Source organism: Stegodyphus dumicola, chromosome 9 (assembly GCF_044657685.1).
Source record: "Stegodyphus dumicola isolate Sdum_Otavi_A_Nest chromosome 9, ASM4465768v1".
Classification (NCBI taxonomy): Eukaryota; Metazoa; Arthropoda; class Arachnida; order Araneae; family Eresidae; genus Stegodyphus; species Stegodyphus dumicola.
Window position 1 is genome coordinate 88,933,978 of NC_140776.1, and position 23,199 is coordinate 88,957,176.

Genomic DNA, 23,199 nt, shown 5'->3' on the forward strand with positions numbered 1-23,199 from the left:
ACCTCATAACAGTACTCCAACAACAACTGAACTGTTTAGCACATTTACGAAGTTGTATAGGTGGCGTCAGTAATCAAAAACGCCAGCGCCACCTACATATTTCATTAAAATCAATCTTTCTTTTCAAACATGCATTTCACAAGGTGTTTCCATATTTTTGTCCATCCACTGTATATTCAATGTAAATTTTAATATGTAAATTATGAAACATGAACTGAACTTGCATAAATAGTTGGCAGCAGTATTTCTACTGCATTAGAAACTGTTGTATCAGTATTTTGTTTTGTAATATCTCAAAAAGAGAAGAGAAAATATTAATAAGTTATTGCTCGAAATCCTGTCATGTATCTGCTTTAAAATCTTCAGGAATCTGTGTACTTAAGCAATGTACTGAGTACCTTGTAATACTGAATTTTGTCAATCATAATGTAAATTATGTGAAAGATTTTGAATTTTTATTCTTTATATGGTATTTTCAAGTGCAGTGGAACCTTGAGATATGAGTTTAATTCATTTCAGCCTTAAGTTTGTATAGCAAATTTGTCATAGCTAGAAACAAACTAATAAATAACACTGGTATATAATATAACCGTGAGTAAACCATATACCTTATAAGAAATAGAACAACCCAAATGGTTTTTCTCCCTCTTCTGACACATTCCCAGCTGTTACCTTGACCTTATTCGGAGGAGTAGGGACGACTTGCAGAAACTTACAATGGTTGGATATTGTACTGTGTATAATTGTTAAGAGAAAGTAGGTTGTAGCGCCTCATTTCACAAATTAGAATTTTTAGATATTTTTATTTTTGAAACAGATTGATTTTTAAAAATTTAGCATATTTATCAAGCATAATTAACGTTCCAAATAATCGCTGTTGCATGCTTTCAGGCCTGGCTATTTTTTTAGCTTTTCATGATGTAAGGAAATTTGTAACTACTTCTTTTAGAAAATAATATTTTAAATCTGAACTAATAGAAAATTTCAAACAAAGAATTTTCTCATATAATTTTTATGCTTTTTATTGGTGTAAATAAGTAAAAAATACTAAAATACCTAAAAATGAATTTTTGAAAGATTTTGCTTAAAATTCAAAGTTGTGCTGCATTTTTAAGATTATAGGTGAATATTTGATAGCATATTTTTTATAAAGGAGTTTTATTTCAATTATATTTCAACAATACATCATAGTGATAAACACTTTAACACCTTAATAATTTTTATACATTTATTATAATGTCAAAATTGTAAACTGTAATAATTGATTGTGCTAACATTTTATAGTGATTATTTTTTTAAATTTAATTCCAGTTCTGCATAAGAATTTTTTATTTACTGTGAATTTAATTTATTAGCTTAAAGGGGCGGTAGTCCAGAAAGGCTATTACTTTCGAAACGGCATTTCACGCTGTTTCATTATAAACGTCCGTTTCACTTCGCAAATTGTTGCCACCAAATATTATTGCCTTGTATTATATTTAAAGAAATTTAATAATGAATAATCTGCATGAATACATGTATGTTTCTCGCACTGTGAAAAAACGACAGTATCTAGAGCAATCAAATTTTGAATAATGTAATCCTCCACCCGAATAGCTGAATTTTGAATTTGTTTTAATCCATTTCATATTTTGTAAAACTTAAATGAATTTTTGATTAAGAAACACAACGGGCTCAAAGTGAGCAATGGCAGCAACATTGTACAGAAAATAACATTTTTATCTCCAATGCCGAAATTCTAAAGATATGCTGTTTTCAAATATTTCGTGATACTACTGTTGAATTGAATTTTGTGGGGTTCACGTGCGAAGAACATGATATTCAGTAAATAGAGGTAACACAAAAAGCGTTAAAAAACGCCCCTTTGAGTGTAACATAAAATCCGAGTACTTACAGATTTTATTTATTTTCATTACACTGAGAAAAGTTTATGTTCCGAATTTTATGAATTATTAAAATAAATAATCATGTTATGATGTTAATAATTAATGATCATACGATCAAATAAATAATCGTCTTGTAATGTTATAATAATTTTAAAAACCACTGCCTGAAAATGCTTATAAATTTTTTTTAAAAAATATCAGATATTGTTTAATTTTACTTTATTTGTACTCAAAAGTAAGTTCATAAATTTCATGTTTAGAGTTTTTACTGTTTTGCCAAAGTAAAGATGTTTATAGAAGAATAACGCATGAAAAGAATGCGCAAAATGCAGTAAAAAGTGCTTTAAAGAGATATATTAATTCTTATTTGGAAAAACTGTGACTTTCATAATCTCATCACTTATACATCATATCACATTTAATAATTAAAAAAATGTGATACAAATGCCATAGGTTTCAATGTTAAAGTAAACCAGATCGTCCCTACTCCTTCTTGGGGACATGTGGGTGATGCGTGCCCCGCCCATTGGGTTAGTCTATCTCTTATAAGGTCCATGGGTTTACTTTTATGATAGCTTCCAACACCGACTTTAACTGCTTCTCCTTAATCAACACAAATAAGAGCGTCTCAACAGCTCCTGGGACTTTTGGATGGTGCTTGGAAGTAATGATAACTCCTTTGACTACATCAAGTTTCTTAATTTCTTCCTTCTTCTTCGGAATAGTGCAGATCATTAATGACAAAAGGCTGTAAGTCTTCACCTATTCCGTTGCTCATATACCACCTTTATGTTTATCTATGATTTCTTTCTTAATTTCAACGGTCATGGCTTCTTTAATTTTGTTTGCAGCACTATCTGAGGCAGCAATCTTTTTGGGAGGCATCATGAAATAATTATTTTCACATTAATTGTAATAAACAGTTAACTCACAAGTGCACAAACACGTAGATCAAAGAACACTGAGTGATCTGACAAGAAAATTCCCCAAGTCAAGCCGGAAAGGGAAAATGGTGCCGCGAATACTGACAGCCTGGCTCATTGCTTGTTACTCGAGTCAATACTCATATTTAGAGACAAATTTTTTGCTCATATCTCGAATTTCTCATATGTAGAGGTGCTTGTATCTCAAAGTTCCACTGTATAAGAAATAGATGCAAATGTTGTTAGCTTCATATTAACTTCATATTAATTGAAAACAAATGCATGGTACATACAATGAATGGATTGAAGAAAGATAAAAGCCTAAACTGAACTAGCATGTTTTCATACTTTGATGTTGAAGAAGGAAAGGGAATGTGTACAAACGCTTTCTTATTTTTTGTGTAATTTCAATGTAATTCCATAAATTGAGTTGATACGAGTTACTGTGTAGGTAACTAACTCAGGGTTTGTAGCAGTCCTTGTAGGTGCTTATAAGTCCTTATATTTGAAAATAAAATATAAAGGCCCTTATAGGTGCTTACTTTTTCTTTAAAGCCCTTATTTTTTTGTTTTTTGTGCTTATTTTTTGCTTTTAGGGCTTTTTTTTAATGAACGCGCTATTTTTCCCCATACCAAAGCCGAAAGAAACTAAATAAACAACTTTTCTTCCTAATATGGAATGTCAGATGGTGAGTCATACTCCCGGAAATAGCTTTTCCCCCTTTCTCTGCATTAACATAATCTTTGGTGTGCACGAAGAGTACAGACAGGTGCCCGTTGTTCTATTGGTCAAAGAATTGTGAAAGCAGTAGAAAATTCCGCTACATTCGGCATTCTTTTCCTCCCACCCAAATACTACACACGTTTGAATTTCTATCAAGATCTTAAAAATTTGCATTCTCGTTCTGCTTGGTCAGTTCATATTCGTGTTTATTATGATCGTTATGCTTATATTATGAGCATATGTATGAATGTTTATAATAACATAGTTGCAGTAACTGCTGAAGTACAGTAAACTTCCAAAAATGGTTGTGTTTTAACACAGATTAGCTTTTTAAGGAATAATATTCGGAATGGCTTAAATAAAGGGAAAGTAATCAAATAGTCAAAATAATTTCATTTTTTTTTGCCAATACATTATACAGTACAAAGGTTGGGAAGTCTTCCCTTTCTCCGCAAAGTCTTGAATATTGAAACTGTTACAGTTCGCTGCAAAACAAGCAATGGACCTTTTTTTTTTTTTTTTTTTTTTTTTTGGTCACTTTACAATCTGGATTGAATAGGACTAAAAGTTCTGCGGTCTACCAACCCAAGCGAAGAATGATTCTATTCCGGAAATTTAACGCCGTCTGTGTGATATTTTGCAGAGATAATTAATTTTGATGTTCAGTCCGAGATTTGTTTATGAACACTTAAAAGAGTTTTATTGTGCTTGCTAAGCAGAATATTTTTTAGTTCCGTTGGTTTATTTTTATATGATGCACATATTGAAATGTAAAAAGCATTTATTTAGCGCAAAAATCTACAGAGCTATTGGCTCTGACTCCAAATTAATCTTTATTTTTACAACTCTGTTTCATCGAATAACGTCAATCCAAGTTTTAAATCAAAATAATCTTTATTTTCGTTTTTATCAAAATGTAAACAATTCTTTAGAACAATATCATTAGTAATCTTTTGTTGCCATTCCAAGAACAACAAAAATTGAATAATCTTTTTGTTGCCATTCTCAAAACAACAAAAATTGAATAATAATTTTGTTGCCATTCTGAAAACAGCAAAAAACAAATAAAATGATATTAATCAGTATTTAAAGTTTCTGTATAAGTTCAAGCCACAACAGTACTCCCTTCCCAGTAACTAAGTTACGGTAGAGCATAATATTACCTTTAAAACACACTATTTACAAAAAAAAAAAAAAAAAATATTGATACATATAAATGCTAATCCCAAAATCGCACAGGGGGTTTTATTGTCCACCCTACACACGACTGTTTTGCAGGAAACTTGTTAATTTTAGGAAGTAAGTCTGTTGGAGGTTTGTAATTTTAGGAAGTAAGTCTGTTGGAGGTCTCATTGACGATGTTGGTTGCTTCGTAGTAATGTCTGGTGTTTGCAAGAAATATGCAGGCTTATTTATCGATAGACACTGTAACATGTTTGTGATTAATTTTTACTGAAAATATTTTTCTTTTCTGTCAACCACTTGAAAAGGACTATCATAAGGGGGTTCTAATTGCTTTTTAACTCTGTCTTTGCGAATAAACACATGCGATGTTGTTTTCAAGTCTTTAGGGACGAATATTTTTTGGACATATTTATCGGATACTGTTCTTGGTCCAATTTTTTTAATAGTTTCTTTTAGCTGCTTGACAAAAATATCAGGTGGTGTAGGAGTTGTGCTATCATGGAAAAATTCTCCAGGTAATCGTATATTTTGTCCATAAACCATTTGAGCAATGGTATATGCAGAGTCTTCCTGCATAGCTATGCGTAAGCCAAGAAGAAGAGTTGGAAGTGTTTCAGTCCATGCCAGGCTATTGTGTGCCATAAGCGATGTCTTGAGAGATCTATGGAGGCGCTCTACCTTCCCATTTGCTTGGGGTTGGTAAGCCATTGTATGTTGTAATTTTATTCCAAACATTTTCGATGGGTTGTTGAACAACTCTGAACTAAACTGAGGTCCACGATCTGTGACTAGGCGACAGGGCGCCCCAAATCTTGAAATCCAATTAGAATAAAATGCTTTAGCAACTGTGTCTGCTGAAATGTTGTTAAGTGGAATCACTTCCATCCAGTTAGAGTACCGGTCAATGCAAGTGAGACAGTAAATATTCCCATTTGATGGTGGTAGGGGTCCAATAAGATCAATATGCATGTCACAAAATCTTTCTGAAGGCAGTTGAAAATCACCGAAACTTGATTTTGTGTGTCGATTAATTTTACTTCTTTGGCAAGCCATGCAAGATCGAGTCCAAAGCTGAACATCTTTACGGATACTTGGCCAAATAAATTTAGATGATAAGAGCTTTACAGATGACTTAATACCAGGATGGGCTACGTTATGCATTTGATAAAATATTTTATTGCGATAACTGTCTGGAATATATGGTCTGATATTATTTGTTGAAGTATAAGAGCACAAAGACTTCCCAGAAGATAGTGGATACTGTTTGAAGTTCAGGGAAATTGCTGATGTCTTCAAATTTTGCAATTCTTTATCCATAATTTGTTCATCTGCAATTTTGTCATAGTCGATCAAAGAAATTTCTTCAATTCTCGATAAAGTATCTGCAGCGATGTTATCTCGGCCTTCTACGTGCTGTATATCAGTTGAAAATTGAGAGATGTATTGTAAATGTCTAAGTTGACGAGGTGATGCTTTTTCTGGCTTTTGTTTAAATGCAAAGATTATGGGTTTATGGTCTGTGAATATTGTAAATGTTCTTCCTTCCAGTAAAAATTTAAAGTGTTTGATGGAGAGGTAAATTCCAAGTAACTCTCTGGCCCACCAGCGGCCGAGCGGTAAAGTCGCTGAACACTGGTAGTTCGGTCCGAGGTTCGAATCCCGCGAACGGGCTGGCTGCATGTGCGTTTTTGTGGTTTTCCCCATGTGTAACGTGTATACGAGCCAGTTTCCCTTAGAAAGTCCTCCACGAAGGCATCCCTCCTCTTAGGCAGATAGCCCTCGAGGCTTTGCCATAATCACACACACACACCAAGTAACTCTCTATCGTAAGTACTGTAATGCTTTTGTGCTTCGTTTAGTTTTTTGGAATAAAATGCTACAGGTTTCCATCTGTTATCTTCAAATTGTTGAAGTACCACTCCAATCGCCGAGTCTGAAGCGCCTGTATATAATGACAGAGGTAGTTCATGATTCGGGAATGAGAAGAGTGTTGTATTGACTAAATCATCTTTGCATCGCTGAAATTGTTCCTTAGCTTCATCGGTCCACTGAATTTTCCGTTTATCTTTTTTCCGGGCTCCTTTAAGGTAGTCGTGTAGGAGAGATTGGTTTTTTGATGCCTTTTTTAAATATCTCCGATAAAAATTAATAAGGCTTAAGAATGTTCTGAGTTCGTGAATTGTTGTTGGAAGCGATGTAATTAACAATAGTTTAGACTTTCTCAGTTAAAGGTCGTGATCCTTGAGGAGTAATTAAATAACCCAAGAATTCTATTTCTTGTGTGCCAAAGATGGATTTGGAAACGTTAATGCGGAATCCATAGGCATTTAATCTCTCATACACAAGCTTCAAATGGATTTTGTGTTGTTCTTCACTAGCAGATGCTATCAGAATGTCATCTATATATGGAAAAGCGAAATTTAGACCAGAAAGAACTGTATTTATAAATCTTTGAAATGTTGCTGGTGCATTCTTCAAACCAAAACTCGTAACATTAAATTCATATAATCCAAAAGGAGTAATAATAGCAGTTTTACATCTGTCTTCTTCAGCAATGGGCACTTGGTAGTAGGCTTTAAGTAAATCTATTTTGGAATAAATATTCGTACCTTTTAAAATATGATGGAAGTCCTCTATCATAGGAATAGGATATCTATCAGGAACTGTTCTATCGTTTAGCTGTCTATAATCTCCACATGGGCAAAAAGTACCATCTTTTTTTAGCACCACATGCAGAGGACTTGCCCATTGAGAACTCGAAGGTCTTATTATGTTATTGTCCAACATGAATTGGAACCCTTGCTTAACTACTGCAAGCTTTCGAGGATCCAACTGTCTTGCTTTAGAATGCACAGGTTGACCATGTGTTATGATATGATGTTGAACATTATGTTTTAAACCTGATAAGAATAAATTTGGTTTGCATAAGTCTGGGTATTGTTTTAGAAGAGTATTAAATTTTGTTGAATGGGTTACTGTAACAGTATCACTATTTTCACTGATGGAAGCAACTTCACCAGTTACCTTTAGTTGAGTTACTGCATCAATCAGTTTCTTGCCATGTAAATCAATTATTAATTTAAATTTGTTAAGGAAATCAGCTCCCAAAATTCCTTTATTAATTTTAGCTACTATAAATGGAAACTGAAATTCACGCCTAAGTCCTAAATCAAGTGTTAACATTTTTATACCATATGTTTCGATTTCGGTACCATTCGCTGCATACAACTTGAAATCTGTGGATTGTTTGTCTTGTGCTGAAGCAGGTAAAATGCTAACATCTGCACCACTATCTACTAAGAAACGCACTTTCGATTTTTTATCTCTGATAAATAGGCAAAATTGGCGACATTCTTTAACATTATCGGCAGTAGAGCTTGCCGCCTCTTCTATTGCGCATTGTCGTTTCCCTGATTGGATGATCTATCAGTTGAGCAACTGCACGGCTGAGTACATTTATCCTGATGACATTTGTTACCGAAACGGAAATGATAAAAACAATATTTTCCTTTAGGATTAAATCTTTTCCTAGAAGTACTGCGAGATCATCTGTGGGACGGAGAGTTGTTTGTAAATCGTGGTCTCGATAGATGATGAACAGTCATTTCGGCAATTCGCTGTTCAAGGGATTGAATTTTCATTAACTGTTATGTATTCGAGCAATTACTGTTAGCTGTTGATACACCACAAATCTCTTTAGAAGGTGTCATATCAGAAATTTTATCAGCCATGATCGCTAACTTGGGTAATTCTTCATCACTAACAAGTATTATATTACACATAGATTCCGGCAATTTCTCTAACCATAACGTTTTAATTAAATTTTCGGACACATCCGATGTTGCAACAGATTTTAATTTTTGTAGTAATTGACTTTGTTTCAAGTTACCTAAATTGATTCCTGTTAGAAGTTTTTTAATTCTAGTACTTTCGCTTTCCTTAAATAAATCCAGAAGCCTTGTTTTGGATTCTGTATATTTAGTAGCGGAATTACTTGTTATATGATATCCCAGATAATATATTTTGATTCTAACTGCGATATTAAATAATTAAATTCCGTTTCTTCCGAAATAATCCCATTTATCTTAAACTGAGCCTCAACTTGAAAAAACCATATTTCTGCGCAATCCAACCAAAATGAAGGAATTTTGACACTTATCTTGCACAGTTCCTGTGCAGGATCCATAACAGTTTTATTGTCTTCGGACATATTTACTTTTAAATCAGAAGTCCAAGTCACCAATTATTGGCTCTGACTCCAAATTAATCTTTATTTTTACAACTCTGTTTCATCAAATAACGTCAATCCAAGTTTTAAATCAAAATAATCTTTATTTTCGTTTTTATCAAAATGTAAACAACTCTTTAGAACAATATCATTGGTAATCTTTTGTTGCCATTCCAAGAACAACAAAAATTGAATAATCTTTTTGTTGCCATTCTCAAAACAACAAAAATTCAATAATAATTTTGTTGCCATTCTCAAAACAACAAAAAATGAATAAAATGATATTAATCAGTATTTAAAGTTTCTGTATAAGTTCAAGCCACAACAGAGCAGCTACAGTCTACCCCCCCCCAATCCGCTCCTTCAAGTTACGCTCGACTGTCCGAATATTCGCCAATTTCAAGTATGCGGGTTGGTTAAGCTTTTACTGTTAAAGATGACTGCATGAAGCAAATTTCTGTCTTCTGATTTCAGAAATGTTCCTCTTTTTTACTTAAATTACTTTGCTTGCAATATCTGTTAAGAGAAAACTGATATACAATGAAAATTTAGAAAATGTTCAGAATTTAGATTTAAATTATTTAAATATCAATATGAGTGGAAAAATAAATTGTATTTATTATTAGGTTCCAAGCAAATACAATAAATATGCCTTATTATTATTTATTTTCTCTATTTTGAACTGAAATTTCATCATTAAATCATGTAATATAGTTTAGTTCTTCATTTTTCCCCCCCTCTCATTGTAAACTAGTTCTGTAAATTGAACTATTATTTAAAATTAAAAACAAAAAAAGTAATTATTTTCTATGGTTGAGTAATGTTTATTCTCTCTTAATAAGTACTTCATTTCTCATATTTTAAATTAAAGTCTAATTTTTAAGGTTATGCAGTTGTGTATGATGTAATTAGACAGGTGCTTATTTTTTTTCTTAAAATGGGCTTGAAAAGTGCTTATAGGTGCTTATATTTTTAACTAAAATGTGGCTATGGACCCTGCATAAGATAAATTATTCTGTAATAGAGGCAGGTGCAAGGCAATATATCAAGAATTAATGAATTTAACAAACATTCTCTTTTTGTAAAAAGTAAATTTAAAGTTAATTAACTTTTAAATGAAATTGAATTACAAATAAGTGATTAATTATTGCTGCGAACTAATCTACAATATCATTTATATTCTGAGAGCATATGTAAATCACGTGCAAGTATCAAAATCTATGAATATATAATAAATGTATAATACAGTATACTCCAGATTATCCGTGGAGCGGATTGTTCGCGCCTGCCAAACAAAGTGTTTTTTTTTTTTTTTTTTTTACAAGCATAAAGCAAAGAAAATAAAAATGTTCACAAAACTGAGAGAAACGTTAAATTTGCTAACATCGTGCTTATTTATACCAAAAATATCCTACGCCTTCTCAGAACCTTTTCCTCTGATAAGTGATCTGTAAGTGATTTCTTACTCACCCTTGCAGTGCCCGCTCCACCGACCTCTCTCATCTTAATCTTACTGACACATCCACTTCCTCCCACTTGCCATTGTTAGTTTAAGCCTGATAGTGTTTGCAAACCAGAGTTAATTTCTTATCTTTTATTGTGTTCACTGCTTGTGCTTTTTGGTTTTGTGTTTTTCGTTACCGATTTAAAATGTCAGGAAAACGAAAGAAGGTTGTGTTGACGATTGCACAAAAACTAGAATTAATTTCCAAAGTATCAAATAGCGCTACAAGGCAGCAGATGGAATTGGATTATGGAATCTTGGAAACAACAGTGCGTGACATTCTAAAACAAAAAGACGATTGCATCAATGCCGGACAGTGCTTCCTCAATGAAAACGCGAAAATCTATGAAGGGTTCTTACCTTTGATGAGCTAGACACGGCATTGACAGAGTGGTTAGCTCAAGTTCGAAAAGAGGGTACTCCTGTAAATGGTCCTATCATTGCGGCGAAGGTAAAAACCTTTTTTGAGTTGTTAGGCCTGAAAGGAAATTTTGATGTGTTTTAAGCAGCGACATGGAATTCGAAAAATTGGACTTCACAGGGAAAATATATTAAGCGTAATAAGCTAAAATATTAAGCATTAGTTAAACATTTCCTGCTGTTTATTTTATGTTTTATTGTACGTAAAACAATTTTTCAAAGTTTGAATGACTGTTTTCTTATTTGCTATACACGTTTTTTAGCTTTTTTCGGATTATCCGCGTTTTTTGTCATCCGCGGTGGCTGTGCCACCCAATTCCGCGTATAATCGGAAGTGTACTGTATATAATTCCAATACATTTTTTAATCCTAAAAATTTATAAAAATGCATAAGTGAATAATAATAATTGTTGAGCAGGCAGGAGACAGACTTATCAAGGGGAAGTTGCCTCCAAATCTAACTCTTCATTTATTCAATTCGTGTTTCGTCATTCATGTAGATAAGGGTAAAAGGAAAATTAAAAACCAAATGTTGTGAATTACTAAAAATAATAATAATAATAATAATAATAATAATAAATAAAAAAAAGTGGAATTTAGAGAAAATAGCAAGTAAAGACTAGAATAAAGTCAATTAAGAGTAGAAAACCAAAGTTATTTAGAAACTCTTGCCTACAAAAAACTTTCCCGACCCAAATCATGCAAATAAATAAAAAAGAAACTAGATACTATTTATAAAAAATACATAAATAATACCGAAAAGGCAAGTAAAAAGTAAGTTTTAATTTAACTAACCAACTAAATTTGTATTTGAAGAGGGGAGCAGCATGCCAAACTAAGCGATGTGAAATAGTGTGTTTCTTCTAACTTTAGAAAGAGAGGGCAAAGTTGAGTGTTAAGCTCCTATCTGTTAGGACTATTTTAAAAAAAACTATCCTGTAAACTTTTAGTAATGTAAAATATGTGTGTTGCTTCAAAATTTTTTGCTAACTGTGAAGTATTGTAAAAATGCTAACTGTAACATAATGTGAAAAAATGGTTGCAAATTATTAAAAGATGGTAAAAAATCGAAAATGTTTTTGAAATAAAATTAATTTTATTTTTGAAAATTTTTTAAATTAACTAATATTAATTTTTTAAAATAAGTAATTTAAAATTACTTTGATTTTATATTAAACTAAGAAATTTATTGTAATAGTCTTAATTTATTAAAGCTGAATTTCAACATGTTTATTCAAAAATTACTAAATACTGACCAAAATGTAAGGTAGTAAAAGTTTAATTTTGCTGTGTTTAATTATGAGTAGGTCTAGGTATTCAATAGTATCTTGATTAGTATTAGTTTTATTAAGTGTTAAACTATTTGGATAAATTTTGAATTGTTCAAAAGCAGAATTATTATTGAAGGTTATAATATCATCAGTGTATTTAAATATATTTGCAAATAACTAATTCATTCTTATTCAAACTTAGTTGGAATTTATATTCATAAGTAAAAAGAAATAGGTTACATATTTGTGTAGAAATGTTTGCTCCCATTGATATTCTTCTCACTTGCTGAAAGAATATGAATTTAATGTAGTTATTAAATAATGCATGCACAATTCAAGGAAGTTTTCCGTCTTTCAATTCAAGGATGTTAAGCATGTCAGGAAAATGTTGGGGGAGTTGCATTAAACTAGTAAAAATTTCTTCTAATTAATGGTAGAGAAGTATAAAGGTTTTCAAAGTCATAGCAGTTAATGTTCTTGATTTCTAAACTTTTTAATTTGTTGAGAACTGGAACATTATTATAAATAATCCAACTATAGTTGTGTTGTTTGTTAACTAGTTGATGAATTAAAATACATATTTTTTTAAAGTTTAATTGCAAATATGTAATATATTCTTTTTATAATTATTTGTACCATTTGCTATAAATATAAATTTGAATGGTGATTTATGGAATTTAGGAAGAGCATCTAGATTTGCTAATCTATTGTAGCTAGATGATTGTGAAATTTGTAGTTTTAAACAAATTATGGTTATGAATTGCTTTTAGTTTTTTTGCAATGATATTTTCTTGTGTATTGGTAAGTTTGTAAGTAATGGCATTATTCAGTTCAGTACTAATTAGTGAGACATAAAAAAATTTTCAAATAATGCTGAAATTATTACGAATTTTTGTTTCAAATCTTGCAATAGAAGATTGAGAAAATTCCATGGTAAATTGTTGTTAAATTCAATCCTTTGAATTCTTTGCTTGAATTTTTCTAACACTTCATGTTTCCAAGCCATAAAGGTAGAATTTGGAATATTTAATTTGTAACTAGTTTCAACTATGAACTTGTCAAGATTTTTTTGAAACTATTAAAACTATTTTTTGAAACTATTTTTGCCAATTTTCAGTACTGGTCTAAATTTGGTGCCTTTTCCCATTGAATTTCTTAAAAGCTAGTTTTGAACTATGGTTATTGTTGAATTGCCAGTAACAATATGTTGAAGAAATTCATCTACACAGTCTTTGTATTAAAGCTCATTGCAGTATAATTTTTTTTTTTTTTTTTTTTTTATGTATTTATTTGCATAATTCGTGATGGGGAAGTTTTTTGTAGGCAAGAGTTTCTAAATTACTTTGGTTTTCTACTCTTAACTGACTTTAATTTCTCTAAATTCCACTTGTTTAAATTTCTTTTTAGTAATTCACAACTTTTGGTTTTGAATTTTCCTTTTACCCTTTATTAATTATTAATAATTTGCAACCATTTTTTCACATTACGTGACAGTTAGCATTTTTACAATACTTCACAGTTAGCAAAAAAAATTTTGCTACAGTACACATATTTTACATTACTAAAAGTTTACAGAATATTTTTTTTTAAATAGACCTAACAGATAGGAGCTTAACACTCAACTTTGCCCTCTCTATATAAAGTTAGAAGAAACACACTACTTAACATCACTTAGTTTCGCATGCTGCTCCACTCTTCAAATACAATTATAGTTGGTTAGTTAAATTAAAACTTACTTTTTACTTGCCTTTTTGGTATTATTTATGTATTTTTTATAAATAGTATCTAGTTTCTTTTTTATTTATTTGCATAATTCCGGTCGGGGTAGTTTTTTGTAGGCAAGAGTTTCTAAATAACTTTGGTTTGGTTTTCTACTCTTAATTGACTTTAATTATTCTAGTCTTTACTTACTATTTTTTCTAAATTCCACATTTTTTTTTTTTTTTTTTTTTAAGTAATTTACAACATTTGGTTTTGCATTTTCCTTTTACCCTTATCTACATGGATGACAAAACACGAATTGAATAATTGAAGAGTTAGGTTTGGAGGCAATTTCCCCTTGATAAGTCTGTCTCCTGCCTGCTCAACAATTATTCACTTATGCATTTTTATAAATTTTTAGGATTCAAAAATGTATTGGAATTATATATTACACATTTATTATACAGTCAAAAGTCGTTAATCGTCGGGACTTCGGCGATTCCGGATTATCGATTTTTCCGGATTATAGATCATCAGTTTAAATCTCGTAAGATAACACGCACAAATTCTAAAATTAAAAATATGAAACCGTATTTTAGGAAATAAAGAACAATTATGATCTAAAGGGTATCAAAATTTACAAAAAAAAGAAGCTTAATATTTATTTGTTTACTTTATTAAACATTTCTTTCAATGAAAGTTGTTTCGTTTTATGTGATAATACTTTCTCTTTAATTCTATAAACAGACATAATTTCTTGTTCAGTTAAAAAGCTCCGCTGTTCAAGTCCTGTAATTGCTGTGCCGAGAATACCGACTAACTTGTCAATCGAAATTTTTTCGTTTTCACTAACCTCTCTGTCAACTCTCTGTCCTTCTTCATGTCTTTATCCATTTTTTGCAGCAATTCCACTTTTTGTTTGACGGACATCGAGACATACTTTCGTTTTGTAGATCCTTTGGGAGCTCCAGAATCGGAAATTGACATAATCGAAAGTTCAAGTTTACTTTTATAAAATTGCTCTTACAGTCTGCAAAAAATAATAAGCTGCATCCAATTCGAAGATTAAGGAATAACGCAAGCATCAACATTAACTGAAATAGATAATTGTATAATTTTAGCATATACCGTCCGTTATACGTTAAACGCGAACGCGAAAACGTATTCTGCACTTGCGCATGCGCAGAGAGTTTTTAGCTTTGAGGTCCGGATTATGGGTGTCCGAATTAACGACTTTTGACTGTATATTCATAGATTTTGATACTTGATTTACATATGCTCTCAGAATTTAAAAGATATTTTAGATTAGTTTGCAGCAATAATTAATCATTTATTTGTAATTCAGTTTAATTTAAAATTTAATTAACTTTAAATTTGCTTTTTATGAGTAGAGAATGTTTGTTAAATTCAAATTTCATTCCTTGCAGCAATGGCACAAGAGAATTATATAAATTTAATTTAATTTTACTATATTCTTTTGAAAGACTTAATGAATTATATAAATAAATTTGTAAAAATAAAAACGTTTTTATCTCTGAAATCGCTGTAATAAGCATTTAGAATCAGAACTATTTAAAAAAATAAATTGTTTTGGGATACACATTTATATAGATATATATATCTGGTTGAAACTAAAGTTTTCCACCAAAAAATTTTCTTAATAAAGTTAGAAAAAATGTAAAAGCAGTACCTTTGGTGCAGGTAGTAATCACCACCCAAATCTATGATTTTCTGCCAACGTTTTCATAGTTTTTCAAAGCCCTCAGCCTAGAAACTTGGTAGCCTCAAGTTCAAAAACAGGTCAGCCTCATTTCAGATGTTCTGTACAGAATGCAAATTAGCACCAGCAGGATGTAGTTGCAGGTGTAAAGAAAAGTAGAAGTCCAAAGAAGCGATGTACGGGCTATATGGTGGGTGTGGCAAAAGATCCTATTCAAGTCCGTACAGAGTCCAGCCAGTGAATACAGACACATGTGATCTTGCATGTTATCTTGATGGAACATTAACTTTTTGCACTGGAACTCAGCTAATTTTTCTTGATGGCAGTGTCAACATGGACTAGCATCTTGCTGTACAGCTTACTATCGAGGGTTTTACCTTTATCCACATACTATTTATGGATAATACCTTGGCAAACCCACCACATACAAAGCATAATTTTTTTGTTAATCAAACTGCACTTTGCGACATTGTCGACGGACTCACAGGGCATAGACCAAACCCCTTTCCATGTGTTCTTGAAGTTGTTTTCATCACAAGTGACAATCCTTTCCCAAATTTTGTCCTGAACAGATTAATGCAGGCCCTGAACATGTCTGACCTTATCTGCTTGAGTCAGCTCATGCAGAACCCAGCAATTGAACTTGTGCATCAAGTTTATGCGATGCATAGAGCAGTTAATTGACATCACACTAAATCCTTAGCAAGCTCTCGAGTGGTTGCATACTGATCTTCTTCCACAGGTTCTCGGAGGTGGACCTCATGAACTTCAGTAGGCCGGCCAAAGCACTCTGCTTCTTGAATGTCACAGCCCTTATTTTAGAACTTTCGGTACCAAACCTTCACAGTGTCATATGATATAGCATTAGTACCTAAAGCTATACACATGATTTAGTGACATTCTGTAGATGACTTCAGAACCAGAATTAATTGATGGTTCTAATCTGGTAGCGTAATAGTTCCATTTCAGACTTACTTAATGATACTTAATGATATTTTTTACAAATTTCACAACATAGTGTTCTTAACCAAGTCTTTTTCCTTCAAATGCCAAAAATCAATTGACAAAATATGATTAAACACGGCAACACAACTGTTCACGCAAATGATATTTGTGGTGGCGGGAAACTGTCATTACAATCCGACATTTATATGTTGTATAGAGGTCTTCCCCAAAAGTAATGGATATACAGTAAAGCCTAGCAGAATGCAGTTTTTCATGCATGCATTACCTTAATTAGCTCCATCTAATATGTCTAACATGAGAACTTCAGTTGTGCATGGTTTGTGTCGACCACATTGTGATAGTCCTCTTTTATCACTGGTTTGAAAATTCATTTGTTAAACTTTTTTCAAATATAACTTAGAACAGCTAATTTAAAGTTCTAATTCTCAATAATGCTCTAGGACACAGGGCTGAAGCCTACAGAACAGTGCGTCCAAATATAGAGGTTTTATTCCTTCTCCTCAATTCCACTACCTTAATCCAACTAGTGAATCAAGAAATCACTTCAAGCCTGTTATGTCAGATATATTTACAGCTCTACAAATAAAGCACTAGATGAAGGAAAGAACAACACATTAATGGCATTTTGGAAGCAGTTAAAAATAAGAGACTGAATAAATAATTAAACTTGCATGGAAACAAGTGAATTCATCAACAATGAATGCTTGCTAGTATCAGCAATGGCTAGAATTTGTCACAATTTTAAAGAATCTCCATTGACTGAAAAATGAATCTTAGGAAATGATACAAATTGCAAAAGCAATAAGTGGCAAAGGATTTTCAGATGTGGAAGAAGGATTAATCAAGAATAATGGTTGTGAAACGACAAATGAAGAATTGAATTGAATAATCAACCGAATAACACCAGCTGGTTGTGAAAGCACCAATAATGAAGAAAATTAAGAGCTTTTAATGTACAAGAGGTTAAACAAATTGTTAAAAAAAAGGTACAGGAACTGGCTGATTTTGTAATGGAGGTTTGATCCAAATGAAGAAAGAAGAGGGCACTTCATTAAAGGTGCTGCAAAATTTTGCATGCCTTGTCAGGAAATGTTTAATGAGTTGTGTTGGGCACTGTTCTAAACAAAAATCACCAGCTATTTAGAAATATAATTGTATCCTGTAACTGCTAATTAAATAGTAACAGAAATCCTTTCAGTTAAGATTTGTTACATTTTTCCCTTTTAATTACAATAATATTTAGGCTCATATAAATTATATATACCTTCTTAATCTGAAATAGAAGCTTTTATTTAAATACAGCTCAACACGCCTTGCACATTCTTGAACTATTTCTACATTCTTTTTTATAAAAACTTTAAAGAAAATATTATGAACAGCAATATATTTAACTGCAAAACCCTGATTAAAAAAAAATCCCATGCATATATAGTTTTCCTCTTTAGGAAATCTGATTTTTAAAGTTCTGAAATAAAAACTTATGAGGCGTACGCTCCAAATTTTTTTCCCTGAGGAGAGCAGATGTGTTTTTTAAGTTTTTCACATGTATAGTCTTTTATGACATTTTACTAGTAAATCTTTAAAAATTTTGATGTAGATGGTACCATTAAAATTCTATTTTTAAATACAAAAAATTAAGAATGTAATAAATGAAAGCGATAATTGTAATTAAGTTAATAACTTAATTAGTTTTAAATTATGTTAAGTTTAAATTCCTTCAAATTTTAGAGTGCATGCATAAGAATGTACAATACAGTGAATAGTATAAAATGATCTTGAGCAGCTTTGGTCCTTTTTTTTTTAACATACTTATCATAATTGATTTTTTAATCTGTCTATTGTTCACCTTTTTATTTTATTTGGTGAATCTGATTTAGGTGTTGTTGACTCTTAAAGTATTTTTTAATTTTTTAAACGAGGTCTTTCACAATAGCCATTCAGCAAATTAGATTATGTCTAACTTCTTATGAATGTAATTTGTTTTTAATGATCTTATTACAATAATAAAATGGCATAATAATGTGAGTATTAGCTAAATTGAATTTGCTCGTGTTTTAAAAGAAACCTGATTAGAATTTTTTTCTTTTGATTAGTTTTGATACTTCATTTATAAAATTCTAATAATAAAAAAATATTTTTAGAAAAGAGCTTTGAAATGGAAAAGTATTACAGTAATCATGACCTAAAAATGAATAAAACACAAAACCTTCTTTTTATGAAATAAAGTTGAGTGGTATTTGAGAAGTGCAATTAAATTCTACCAAAAATATCAAAGCAGTTCCTTTGCTGGTTAATAAAATTATGAGGGGAAAAGTAGTATTAAAATCTTTATATAGTCAACATACTAAAGTGAAAAAAAAAAAAAAAAAAAAAAAAAAAGAGGGGAACTGATAAGTATGAGAAGGTTAAATATTCCAAGTTGATTTAAATAGTCTGCTAGACTATCTGTGAAGAATCAATGAATGTTTATATGTGGAAAGTAAAGACTATTTAACCCTTCAATCAGCACAGCCTTTCCAATCACTTTATTTCGCAGATACATCACATAAACTAAGTTCTTGAATGGGAAAATGAGTAAGGATAGGATAACAGTACTATAGTGTGTTACTTTAAAATAGGAACTTCAAGATTATTTTTTGCCACATGATTTAACTCAGAACAATGAGAACAACACCTGTGGGGAAAATGTCAACTTGCTTATATTGCAAAATAAATAATACATTTTTAATTTATCCCATATTCAATTCAGAACAAACCATACACATATTTTTTTTAACCCACTTCATTTTTATTTAGCTTATTTTATCGTATAAAAAGCATGCGAATGGGGGCTGACTTGAACGACAGTCTCAGAAGATGTGAAGAAACTAAGTAGTGTACAGTGATGATGACACGAGTTTAGAATTTCAAATGGGAGAAAAGGGACAACCATAAAGTGCCAATTTTAAGGTAACAGACTGTAGTAGAGGCCACTTTGAATGATTCTAAAAAACTTAATCATTATTGGAAAATCGAGGGGGGGGAGGTTTTATGTATTTCGGGAGAGGTATATATATAATATGTATTGCAAACTAAAAAATAAAATTTTAATTGATCCTGTATTCAATTCAGAATAAACCATATGCAAAAACTAGAAGTATCACTGCATCTGCAAGGAAAAGGGGTGCAAAATGTGCCAAAACCAGAAAAAGAAATGAGAAATTTCTTTCGCTGCATCATGTTTGAAGGGTTGAGGCAACAAAAGAAGCAAAAATTAATAAATGCAATGTAAAAAGCAGTTCAAAACCTAATCCCATTGTGGAAAAATCAAACCATATAATCAGATATTAAAACTATGTGCTCAGATATGAGAACAGTGAAATGTCTTGTATATTTGGGGGGAAGGGAACATTTGAAGTTTTATATGCCTGGGTAATAATGAAAAATCAAAATCATGTAATCAGATATTAAAACTATGTACTCAAATATAAGAACAGTAAAATATCTTGTATATTTGAGGGGGAAGGAACACTTGAAGTTTTATATGCCTGGGTAGGAAAATTATTGTGTTTAATGATTACTGTCTTGAACATCTGATAACACCAAGTATTTGTTCACTTGCAGCAATTAGTTCGAAAGAACTGTGGAGCAGGTTCGTGGTCTTTGGATCAATATGTGCATCTTAGTTCTGATATAGTTGTTCTGTTGTGTAATTTTAAATGTTCTTTGTTGTAAACAATGTATTTTTTGGCTACATCTTTAAAAAAAAAATTAGTACTACATCAATAGCTATTTGTTTCATAGATTTCTTAAAAGTCAGTGTTTATGATGGGGGGGAATATATAGAGGGTGATAAATGTATGAAGAACAGAAAGATTTTGCATGATGGTGAGGGGGATAATCTGCAAAATTTTTTTATTATTATTATTTCAGTGGGAAAATTTGAATGTTTTATTGATATGGATGGGATGTTATGCCATGTTACTCCTAAAGCTGTTCTTAAACTCATTAGAAAAGTTAAATGATTTTTCTCTGCAACTACAATTGAGGCAAAAGATTACTGGGTAATCTACCCCCCTTCCTTGCATTTATTGAAATAAACGGTTTTATACATAAAAAAGAAGAATTTTTCCTGCCTGTTCTCTTGTATTAAATGTATTAATTAAAATTTTGTTCCTTTACAAGTTTTTAGCTAAGAAATTCTTTAATCGTGTGCCTCTTCAAAAGTTTCTTAATAAAGTTCTGCTGTTCTTTATTACTATACATTTGATTTATTATTATTTTATGCAGGTAAGTTCTTTGTTTTAGCTTCTGTCAGAAGAGAAGTGTAAGTGGATTCTTTGCACATTGTATTTATGCAGTACTAGAATATTAAAATAAATATTTTGAATGTAGAGATTTTTAAATGAGTGGAATTTTTATAAGAAAAGCAACTCTTTGATTATAAATATTTTTATTATAGGTTAGAAGGCCCTTTAATGCCTTTTATGACCCCAATTTCTAGTGCAATAACTCCACATTACTCTCCATCCAAAACTGTGGTGGAAGATGCTAAGTCATCCTTAGGTAATGCACATAAAATTATATCGCTATGCTTCAGAGATTAAAAGTGGAAAAGCTAAAAAGAAATATTTTCATCTGTGTGATGCTTTATTCTTATCTATATATTTGCATTACTCTTCGGCCAAAAAATAAATTGTTCTTTATTTCTCTTAAATATTACATTGTGAATGTAATGATATGTTTTAAGTCTTTGTAAATTGGGTCAAAACTTCAATAATAGTGTTAATTTTTGGTTAGGAATTAAACTTTAATGTTGCTGTTGTAATAAATATTAAATTCTGTTGTGGTGGCTTATCTCACTTGCCTGAATCAGAACAAGTCCACAAATTTTATCATGACAAAATCTGCAAGATTATATCTGTAACTGCCCTTGGGCATCATATAGGTAATTGTATAACATTGGCCTGCTGCATCCCATTTCTAAAGGAGAATCTTAAAGGGGATTGATTTGAGGGTTTCCCAATTCTCTTCTTCTGCAACCAACCATTTGAGAGGACTTTTGCCTTGCAAGTACTTTTATGGCCCCATGCAATGCAGACATTTACAAACATCTGTGCTTCCTCTGACATTCAAACCTGATCCCAACAAATGATATAGCAGCTTAGTCAAGGTGGCAGATATTAAATACTGTATAAATATTAGTTCCTAATATAAAATACGTTGAATGAAGTTGAAAATGTGTATGTTACAGTTTCATAAATTTGTAAAAAATTTTTATGCTTTTTATACACAGTAAGTGAAATTAATTTTTTAAGTTTATTTCATTTTGTGACCGAAACAAAAATTTTATTTATTTTTTTATGAACTATATATGTGTGTGTGTGTAAGATAAAAATATTCAAATCAAAGTTATAACTTAAACGGCCTCTTAACTGCTCATTTTTAATTTGGCTCTCTAGAAATAACTTTCTCAAAACCGCATAATATCTGAAAACTAATTTGGCATTATGTCATCTTAAACTTCTGCATTCCCTATAAGTTTTAGCCAATCAGATTAATGAAACATTTTACTATAAATAGTGTTGTAATCCAACAACCCTCCCTCTTTCTCTGCCTATGCTTGCTAGCTAAAGGGAATTTTTTGCTTGCTTCTATTAAGAATGTAATGCGTCATCATCAAAATTGTGGAGTGCAGATTGGGCCCATTGTGATGTGTCATGCCATAGGGCGATCAACAAGTAATAAAGAAATATTTGGATTGTCAAATGATTTTTGTGATTCTTCAAAAGTTCTCTGCATCTTCTACTACATAAGTGATATTTTCAGTGATGATCTAACCTCAATCCATTTGCGACTGCAAAATAATGTCTTCTCTGGTCAAGCACTCATCTCTCATCAAATTACTGCAAGGAACTAAATTTTATCACACACACACACACACACATGTATATATAAAATTGAAAGTTACATCAGAATGTTTTTCCATTAGTTCCTTCAAATGTGCACCTTTAAATTGCTGTATAATTTTCTTTTTGGCCTATCTTATGGAGATTTGTTGCTGTTTTCTTATGCAAATCTTTACTGTTTTTTTTATAAATTGTCTTTAATAGCCAAGAAATAAATTCTCTTGACTGATCTTCATTAATTCAATGATGATTTTGATCAGTTTTCTAACAGCTTGATGAAAAAAAAATTCTGGTTCCTTGATGAATTTAAATGTAGCCATTTGCATGGCCTATGTTTTCTTTCTTGCACCTCTTTGCCAAAATTTTGATATCACCATGTTTGCACTTGTTTCAAAACTTGATAAATGATTGCTTGCTTTTGATATTTGATGATTTTTAAAAAGTTTAGATACTGCAATTTTTGTCCTTTTAGCTTGGCAGTCATAAAAGTGTACAAGTTCTGTTTTGATAGCTTTCATTGAATGAGGTGCCATTTTATAAACAAGTCTAGCTTTTAACCAAAATTACCATTATTTTGGAGAAAATGGAGTACTGTTGCCATGGCAACTTGAATAATTTCCATATTTATCTTTATTGGCTCACACTTAATCAATTTAATCAACAGACTTAGTTGTCTCATTCTTATACAGTATGCTCCGTAAATACACTAGATCATTTCTAGTGATATTAATAGCGTGTTATTACAGAATTCTTTCACCTGGCACTAATTATTGAATTTAGTAC

The 23,199-nt window shown here is 31.3% G+C and overlaps 1 protein-coding gene across 2 annotated transcripts in view; it reads left to right on the top strand.

The window, feature by feature from the left end:
* The window catches only part of LOC118188496 (WD repeat domain phosphoinositide-interacting protein 2-like), a 75,537-nt gene that overhangs the window by 38,238 nt on the left and 14,100 nt on the right, over positions 1–23,199 (top strand). Inside the window, exon 10 of one of the 2 annotated variants that reach the window (XM_035358929.2) lies at positions 20,970–21,073. The exons of the other annotated variant lie outside the window; for it this stretch is intronic. Coding sequence (XP_035214820.1) covers positions 20,970–21,073 — 104 coding nt within the window. The remainder of the gene's footprint in view (positions 1–20,969; positions 21,074–23,199) is intronic. 2 annotated transcript variants of the gene reach the window in all.